This window comes from Aspergillus alliaceus, assembly GCF_009176365.1.
Source record: "Aspergillus alliaceus strain CBS 536.65 unplaced genomic scaffold BDW43scaffold_7, whole genome shotgun sequence".
NCBI lineage: Eukaryota > Fungi > Ascomycota > Eurotiomycetes > Eurotiales > Aspergillaceae > Aspergillus > Aspergillus alliaceus.
In genome coordinates this window covers 574,988-583,598 of record NW_022474690.1, presented here as the reverse complement: position 1 = coordinate 583,598, position 8,611 = coordinate 574,988, and the positions used below count along the sequence as shown (strand labels likewise).

The 8,611-nt window shown below is 43.0% G+C and overlaps 4 protein-coding genes across 4 annotated transcripts; all 4 read right to left on the bottom strand.

Annotated features, from left to right (window-relative positions):
- Positions 1-2,203: 2,203 nt before the first annotated feature.
- Positions 2,204-4,209, bottom strand: BDW43DRAFT_227897 (uncharacterized protein). The gene has a single exon (XM_032039487.1). The coding sequence runs from the start codon at positions 3,786-3,788 to the stop codon at positions 2,535-2,537; it is 1,254 nt and encodes a 417-aa protein (XP_031903754.1). The 5' UTR covers positions 3,789-4,209; the 3' UTR covers positions 2,204-2,534.
- Positions 3,862-6,593, bottom strand: BDW43DRAFT_266483 (uncharacterized protein). The gene is made up of 6 exons (XM_032040873.1): positions 6,571-6,593; positions 6,243-6,520; positions 6,144-6,167; positions 5,900-6,092; positions 5,467-5,841; positions 3,862-5,402 (listed from the first exon to the last, which is right to left on the bottom strand). Exons 2-6 carry the CDS (start codon positions 6,372-6,374, stop codon positions 4,378-4,380), a joined length of 1,749 nt encoding a protein of 582 aa, XP_031903753.1. The 5' UTR covers positions 6,375-6,520; positions 6,571-6,593; the 3' UTR covers positions 3,862-4,377.
- Positions 6,130-7,648, bottom strand: BDW43DRAFT_227870 (5'-methylthioadenosine/S-adenosylhomocysteine nucleosidase family protein). Its single transcript, XM_032039486.1, has 2 exons — positions 6,571-7,648; positions 6,130-6,520 (listed from the first exon to the last, which is right to left on the bottom strand). The coding sequence occupies exons 1-2, from the start codon at positions 7,540-7,542 to the stop codon at positions 6,512-6,514; spliced, it is 981 nt and encodes a 326-aa protein (XP_031903752.1). The 5' UTR covers positions 7,543-7,648; the 3' UTR covers positions 6,130-6,511.
- Positions 7,589-8,044, bottom strand: BDW43DRAFT_266452 (uncharacterized protein). Its single transcript, XM_032040872.1, has one exon. The coding sequence runs from the start codon at positions 7,981-7,983 to the stop codon at positions 7,756-7,758; it is 228 nt and encodes a 75-aa protein (XP_031903751.1). The 5' UTR covers positions 7,984-8,044; the 3' UTR covers positions 7,589-7,755.
- Positions 8,045-8,611: the final 567 nt, after the last annotated feature.

The window sequence follows — 8,611 nt, the reverse complement described above, 5'->3', positions numbered from 1 at the left end:
ACACCTTTATATCTATTCTATATAAGCTATACTCTATTGACAAATATTGGTAGGTACCTTATCAAGGTGAAGAACATGTCTGAGGGCTTTAAGGTCAGAGAGAGATATCCAGTCCCAATATTTAAAATACTTAAACAATATATTCAATAGTTTATTGACTCTACAAAGGACTGACTTGACCCTGATAGTCAGCCAATAATGGACATGACTCTTAACTATATACAAGAATTTGTTCTAGTCTTTTCTTAAGACTGGTAATCATATCCCTCCACATGACACTATTAATTTATATAAGGTGAGTTTATTTTTCTCTTTTGATATAATTCTTTCCTGACTTTCTAAAGTAGATCAAGAAGGATTTGGTTAAAGACTATACTGTTAAAGTAATTAAAAAACAAAAATATGATTATAAACTTAGTAATTTTAAGTAAGTTATGATAGCTCTCTGGGAGACTGATAATATATTCTTTATAGCCGGGAGGTACCAGGTACAGTTTCATTTTATTATCCTCCAGTTCTTATATACAGATGCAAGGGTTGCTTCTTTGACATCTATATTAACTGAAAAGTCTGAGCAAGATCTTCATTACAAGGTAAAACACCTCTTGTCTCTATTCTCTATAGAATTCTCATATCTTTCAGTATATTGAACTTGTCCTTTTCTGTGCCGTCAATGCCCCTTGGAGGCTTGGATGGCAACTTGACCAGCAGTGGATTAAGAATAATAAAGATCTCCATAATACAGTGTATATCATATCTAACTCACAGCACTGTCTCCCCAGCGGCATTTAGATTAGAGCCCTCAAGTGGTAAGGATACTGATATGTAGGATTTTTAGATTTGGAACAGTCATATAGAACTGTGATGAGTCTATTTATTTTGAAGGCCATTATCTACTTATCCTAGCTCTTGATAATAATACTCTTCATAGATTTTCTTTCGCTGAAGATATCTTCGAGCAAAGAATCCCTGAAGAACAGGATAAACTAGTTCTCCCGTGGACCGAAGACGCTAAAGATTGCTGCATTGTTAGACATATAACAGCCAAAGAGATTAGGAGGACCCGCTGATAAAGGAATGCTATCAAGAAGTTCTTCAGAAGTTATTTACAGTTACCTGTTACCTTGTAAATGCCACTGTCTATTCCATGCGCCGCACTTTGAGCGCGGCCGTCAAAGGTCTATTGTCTCCTCCGTTTCCCATCCTCTTCTCCGCGAAGCTTAACTAACATATTGATTAGAAAAGTATTCCTCGGCCCACGTAGCCCAGATTCTCACACAAAAGTCCAAAAATGTGTATGGAAATGACTAAATTAAGCGATCGACGAGGAGTACTGCAAAGGTGCCAGATCTCGCACCCGCGCCAGAGTCGGAGTCTCAACCTCAACATGTGAAGCGCTCATCTCAGAGATACCGTCATGCAGAAGAGGCGCTACGTGCAGAACATGGAGAGAACAAGAGACGAGGCAACATGAAAGCTCCCAAAGGGCCTCCGCTGTGCAGATCAAAAGGATTGCGAGCTAAATGAATTTGTCTATTTTAAGCCTTTGAGACAATTGAGGTTTATGGTTATAAACCTCGCATTTTTGCTATAGGTAATATCGCAAGTATTCTCATGCAGTCATCATGCTCGTGAAACAGTAGTTAATAGGGAATTATGCATAGTAAGGGCCACTGCATGGCACAGCAGCTTACGTAGACGATCGCTCTGTAGGCGACTTGCGAAGGGTAATCGTACTCATTGTCACGGCTCTTCCCCTGGGGGCGTTCTAAACGAATAGCCGCTGCGTTATCGGCAAAAGACTAGTATTCTAGGTCAGCAGATCTACAATCGCTCTCGCTATATATTCTTAGGTTAAGGATGACTCGTCACACTCATGAGTGATTCAAAAGGAGAAAGAATAATTAAGACCAACATTTCCTGTATCTGGAACGGGCCTTACATCGAGCCATTCGGTTTGGCTTTCAGGAAACTGACTAAACATACTAGATTGAGGAATTGGTAACAAAGGGTGGATACACAATATGCTCGAACGTCTCTGCATATTCGACGGCAGGATCGATAATAATCGGCCTTTAGAGATACCTAGGGAGTGATGTGACGAGGCATGGGACTTTTGATTGCTTGTGCAACTGATACTATTGAGTCAATGAACATACCCTATGGTAGGAGACACATGAATGCAAGTTGTTCTACAAGACATCTGTGACAGCGCTGTACAGCTTTCCTATATAAAGCGAGAACGGTTCAAGGACGCTATCCTTGAATACTAGTCTAGTCTTTTGCTCCTAGCGCAGCGGTTATCCTATCTAAACGTTCCCATTTAGGATAGGCCGTGGCAATCTTCAAGTTAGTGTGGCCCATTATCTTTGGTCTAATATTGGATGATATAGGGACTTTTCTGCAAATACTTAAAAAAGCAATTAAATATCCTTACTAAAGCTAATATTCTGATTCAGTCTACCTCCGCTTCGATACTCTTGAAAATGGCCAAGCACAGTAGAAATGGCAATCCTTGGCTTGTGGTGTAGTCATCAGGCCGGAGTTGAGGAATCAGGAGAGAAAGAATTATCCGTTAGCTTATGATCCGTGTGACCCTGGGTCTGGATAACTAGATCTTCCCAGCTCACTCCAAAATATTTCTCAATCTTCGCAATCCCCTTGAGCCTCGTGAGGCCTGCTTTGGCGTTGGGATCAGCGCCATTTTGCAGTAGGAGTTTGACAACTTCTGCGTGGCGATTGGTGCCCTTTCTGACACACTGATGCAAGGCTGTCTGGAATGATCGGTCACCACTACTACGATAGACTACAGCATTTGCACTTCCCCCGCAGTCAAGGCAACCTTGTAACATTATTATAGAGCCTGTAAGTGCAGCCCAATAAACGGCATTTGTGAATGCCTCTGGCCATATGACGTACTTTTTCATCGAGCGCAGCCGGCGCACTTTCTCAGTATCATCTCTCTTGGATATTATGAGCTCTCTGAAAAGATTGTTTGGACAGGTTGATGGGAGTTCCAGCCTACCATCATTGATTAAAATGTCCATGATATCGGCATTACCCATTTCGAATGCGCAACGAACTCGGTATGTCAAGATCCTTTTCCTTCTGGACGTATCGAACTTCTGCGACATTATCTGGTCGGCCTTGATGACCAGATATTGCAGTGTTAACATATTTTCACCACGTATGGCAGCCAATACCCCTGTTTCAATGTCCAATTCCTTATCAATCTTCTGCGCCTGGTATAGTATGCACCTGACCATGTTTCCAGATGCATGAGTCGCCGCAAGTTGATGCAAACTCCAGTACTCATGGGACGTATAATTGAAATTTTGCAAAAGATACGATACAGCATCAGTTTCATCATGACGGACTGCGTCTTCAATAAGTGCCTTCATGTCATTCTCTGAAACTTGTTGGATCAATTCAGCGCTGACCACCCGGCTTTCAATGCGGCGTTGAGGTGGATGTGCTTCTTTGCAATGTCTTGCAAGTTCTGGTGATGATTTAAAACCAAGTTCAGTGAAGAGACAATCTGTATGTGGACATAGATACGGTCTACTATGAACCTTGAGATGTACGTCTCTTTCTCTGCGCGTCGCAAAACCAGTGCTGTAGAATTGGCAGAACTGTCTATCACAACGGTAAAGGTTCGTCCCATATAGTTCTTGGATCTTTTTGCAGGAGCAGTTTGGGAGGTGATCGTGGCCTTGGCAAAGTAGAGCCTCAATTTGACGTCTTAATTGGACGAGCGCAGCGGAGGTTTTGGTCGGGTCCCTGTCCATCCAAGTGTTCTCCTTGCCTGTTTTGAGGTGGTCAGCTAGGACGTTCAGCCTTTGGTCATACGGGCTTTAAATACCGTCAGTGTACAGATGCCCTATCTCAAGCCTATATTGAAAGTCCTGCACAAGAGCCAAGAATCTTTGTACATCAGACCATTTGCCAAACGATACAAAATCAATGTATGCTGATCGCTGAGGAATAACAGAGGTCGAACGTTGGTTTCTCCGGGACAAATAAAAGTCGGTAATGATTCTACTCAACATTTGAAGATAGTCTGGCTTGATCTCTCTTGCGCATTCCCTTACATGATGTATCCATTGGGTTGCCGCGTAATGGAAAATGATAAAGTCGCCCTGGAGAATCTTCTGTCCTGTTTCTTCTTCATTGATGTCTTGACTGAATATGTCATTGAGTGATTCAAAGCACAGATATTTGAGACAAGTCGACGCAATTAAGCAATGTGTGTCAGGGGTACGGATGAAATATTTGCTCTGACCCCCGAACACATACCTGGATAGTAGCAATTAACAATTGTAGCTTATTTAGAGGAGGACCTGACTTACTCTCTTGCGGTAAAATGCACAAAGCGAACTATTCCTTTCTCAATTTCAATAAACGGGCCACACGTTTCTTGAATATTACGAAAAACCCAACGACCTTTCGAGAAGTTATCCGAGTGGTGCTGTATAGCCAAAATCTGGAGGAGCTCCTGTACTCTGAGCGGATGTGTTGCACAACCAATCCATTGTAGAATGATGATAGCTGCAAGTCTGTCATAGATTTCTCTCTTCTCGATTCCCTGCAAGATTCGGCCGTATCTGGAACACCGTGAGCTTCATCATTGCCTGGCAGACCGATCAGAATTTCGGAGACATACGCTTGCTCAAGGCCACTCGGAAGATTCTCCGTCTCCTTTCGAATATCTTCGAGATTGTCTTGAGTTTTCACAATATGCATTACGAGCTTGGCGTAGAGGAACATTCCTAGTTGTAAAGAAGTCAGCGCAGTTATGACTATGCAGCCAGGTCCATTACCATTTGCCTTTTTCTTGAGACCTCCTAATGCGAGTTTTATTTGAGAGGATGTACTTTCATTGGCCCCGAAACCTGTAAGACGGGGTAGCCATTCATCTACTTCATGGTTGACATATGTCTCAATATCTCCCGCATTCCTGTGATCAACGCGAATTGAGAATGCTCTTTTCTTCAGGTCCCTAGCTATATCTGTCTCCACACGAGAGCTGATGAGCAACTTGATATTTTTGCATGATTCTTTGACGTTTAGGAGTGATTTCAACAAACACTCCCTCTGCAGCTGATCAACTTCATCTACTCCGTCAATAATGATGAAGGTGTGTCCTGCATCTCTCAAAAGCTCTATGAAGAGATCTTCAAGATATGACCGGCTGCTTTTCAATTTGCCGGCATCCATGATGTACCTCTCATGGAGGATTGGCCACATGTGAGCGTTTCTGTTAGTCATTTGACACATAAGGGATTGCAGTACCTTCACTGCATGATCTTGCTCTTTATCATCGAAGGTTAAAAATGCAAACAATAGTTGCGCCTCCGCTTGCCGCATTCGAATGATACTATTTGCAGCCAACACTGTTTTCCCTGGGAACACCATCAGCACTCGAAAAATTGCATGCATTAAATAAAATGTATTTATGGTGATTACCTGCGCCAGGGATTCCCTGAAGCCACAAAGTCCGCATTGTCGAGTCATCTGTATCAAGCCACCTTTTAAAATCATCATTCTCATGCAGCCAATTTCCAGACTCCGGGTTAATCCCTCTATGGAACTTCTCAAGCTCTTCCTCGTAGAAGCGCGGTGCGATGTAGTTTCTCGCTGTTTCATAATCCTTGTCGCCGTTCGTCTTGTCTTCATCATGCCTTGCCTCGTATGCCAATTGGCGAGCATCATATTCTTGAGTGATCTGGTCTGTGGTGACATGCTCATTCAACAAGTTCTTGTACCGGCCCATGTTTTCTTTGAAAAACTTGATCATTTCTTTTGTTCTCGGCCAATATGACTCAAATATCAATTTTGTATCTGAGAGCATGCGTAGGTTAGAGCAGGAATGAAAAGATGGTAACTTGATCAAATGTACTTTTCTTCTTAAATGTCCTTAGAATAACAAGATGAAGATCCAGGATTTCCCGATAAAATAGACCCAAAACATCTTTTGCGTCTTCGCTTCTTTCAAACAGTTCAATATGTTCCTTGAACTGAGGAAGCTCGCGCCCAATATCTGTGAGAGCATATACTATGTTCTTGAAGGCATATTCCATTAAGCTAAAGACCTACAAAATAAAGGTCAGCTAGGTTTTATGGGACCAAAGTCATTGTTTTACCTTAAGAAGAAGTTTGAAAGTATTCTAAAAAGGATTGACGGATATCAGTGACCAGGCTACGTTGACCAATTGTTGAAAAATCTTTGAGAATTTTCTTACCCAGATAATCAACACTCTGTCTTGGCTTATACTGGTTAAAGTCTCAATTACTTCCACAAATTCATGAACATTCTTGATGTAGGGATCGATTCTTCCAAGTGTGCATAATCCTTCATGGGTGGCCTGCAGCATTTGTATCTCCTTTGATACAGCATATATATCAAGAACAGATTGACAATCAGTGGAATCGTCTATTTCGTTATCCCTCGATATTACTAAAAGATTTGCTTTTGCGGACTTGTAACATTCCTCAATCCAAATCTGCCTCGTCAACCTAGCTGTCAGTTATCAGAAGCATACGCTTTAATAATTAGACCATTCGACGTACCGATAGAGATGAAATTTTGGGCAAATTAATTGGCGGGATATCGACCAACAAATCTTTAGCAAACGCCGCTGCCACTGCTGCTGCATATGGCTGCCACCTATCGTTCTTGTGGGAATCTGCATAGTCGGCAATTCCTCGTATGACCAGACAATCAAAATTATTCATCAGCCCTGCTGCTTCCATTTCAAAACACAGAACCCTACCAGGCTCGTTGCTCAAAAGATCCCTCGTTCGTGCATTCTTCATAACCCGATTGCCGGATGCTATCGTTCCATAATGCACAACAGCCTCGTTATCGTCTCGTGGTTCTCGGGGCTTTATTTTTGACTTGTCACAGTTCTCGCAGCTTCTCTCGTCCTGGCCATGATCATAGGTTGACTTGAAGAGAATATCGGACTCGGGAGGTGGTCTTCTGAATGATTTTTTCTGTTCGAAGATAGCGAGATATCTGGGCATGTTATTTTCTTCGCACATGTGCCGAGCCTGAAGATTCGCAAGTGCTTGGCGAAGTATCTGGGGAGGAGCGTTGAGGAAGCCAGTCCGCACAAATCCACGGGGTGTGGCACTTCCCATGTCATACTGTACCACGGAGGTGCTACTGCCCACAGGCTGACTGACCACAACATCTCCCAGGCGCACGTCGGTTTTGGTTGGAACTCCGCCTCCAACACCAACCATCAGGCCAAACTGCATATTAGGAAACCGCCCTCGCATCCGCGTTGCGACCGTAGCTGCGGCTCCTATTCCCGTCTCTCCTGCTGGAAGACACCCGATGACAACGTTATGGTTTCCAATAGTTCCGAGCGTGTATTGCATCCCGTCAGTGGGGTCAGCCCAGTGTCCTGTGTGTATCCGGTCGAGGATGAGTCGTGAGGCTGCAAGTTCAACTGGTAAGGCACACAGCCAACCAATCGTGTATTTGCGAACGTCGTGCTGATGAGCAGCCATTGTTGAAGAGGACGAAATAGTCATCGGTCGGGTTTATCCGGTAGGGCAGCAGGCAACTTGACCGAGAAGAGGGGGGGGGTGTGCAGTTAACCATGTGGGAGAAATCTGATGGATGAAAGAGATGGAAAGGGGGGGAGGAAGTCTGACTGTCCAGCCGACAACAAAAGTAAAGATAGCCTGATCAGATGGTGGGGTGCGTGCTGAGAGATACTGGGATTGTATAAGGCTGCGACAAGGCTAACTATCTATCCTAACAAACAGTTTGTGTGAGAAAGATAAATAAAAAAACATGGAGCAAAGGAGAAGGGAGAAGGGAGAAGAACTAAATGGAAAGGCATTGATCAATAACATCAAATCTGATCTAGTAAGCAGTAGTACGCTGGAAATGTTTTTGGTTGACTTTTCTGTCAACGACTCTGTATATCCTGAGGGCCACACGCAGTTGTTTTGCAGCTTCCAAAACATTGAACCCACAAGAGACACCTCGAAATTATATGTGATTTTGAAAGGAGAGGGAGACCTAGGGATCATCACCGTATAGCAGTTAACCTTGAAATAAGTAATTCAAATTCAAAGGCCAAGAAGATTAGCGTCTTGCCTCCATAGCTGCCTACGCCTCACTCTCTTGTCTTAAGCCAGGAGTTGGGTGGGAGTGGGTGACCACCAGCGGATCCCTGTTGTTGTATGTTTTTTCGACTTTTTTGCATCTTCTATTTATTATTAAATGCGTCATAGTATGGCTGTCCTAAACACCTATTTTTTTAATAAGCAAAAAGGACGGGCTTGGATGGAAGTAACTTGGAAAGAGAAGTATCCGTGCCTCGGGTGGAGGTCACTGAAAAGCACAGATATCGTTATTCTTTGTAGTTGCGTACAGTCAAGGCCGCTGGTGCTGTTCTCGACTATGCATTTAAGCAACTTTCAATGCCTTCTTTCTCCCCCATATATACTCTTTTTTCTTTTTGATTTTTAGCCAAAAATCATATTTGAATATGGAGTATTATTGGTATTTTTATTATCATTAGGAAATAGATCTAAGTGAGGTTACTTACAACGTATGGCTTTGACCCCCGATATCATAAACAGGCATGTT

Coding starts and splice junctions, on each gene's coding strand:
- BDW43DRAFT_227897 (XM_032039487.1), bottom strand. CDS start 3,788: ATGGACAGGGACCCGACCAAAACCTCCGCTGCGCTCGTCCAATTAAGA.
- BDW43DRAFT_266483 (XM_032040873.1), bottom strand. CDS start 6,374: ATGCTGCAGGCCACCCATGAAGGATTATGCACACTTGGAAGAATCGAT. Junction 6,168..6,242: donor ACAGAGTGTTGATTATCTGG/GTAAGAAAATTC, acceptor AATCCTTTTTAG/AATACTTTCAAACTTCTTCT. Junction 6,093..6,143: donor CTTTCAAACTTCTTCTTAAG/GTAAAACAATGA, acceptor TTTATTTTGTAG/GTCTTTAGCTTAATGGAATA.
- BDW43DRAFT_227870 (XM_032039486.1), bottom strand. CDS start 7,542: ATGACTATTTCGTCCTCTTCAACAATGGCTGCTCATCAGCACGACGTT.
- BDW43DRAFT_266452 (XM_032040872.1), bottom strand. CDS start 7,983: ATGTTTTGGAAGCTGCAAAACAACTGCGTGTGGCCCTCAGGATATACA.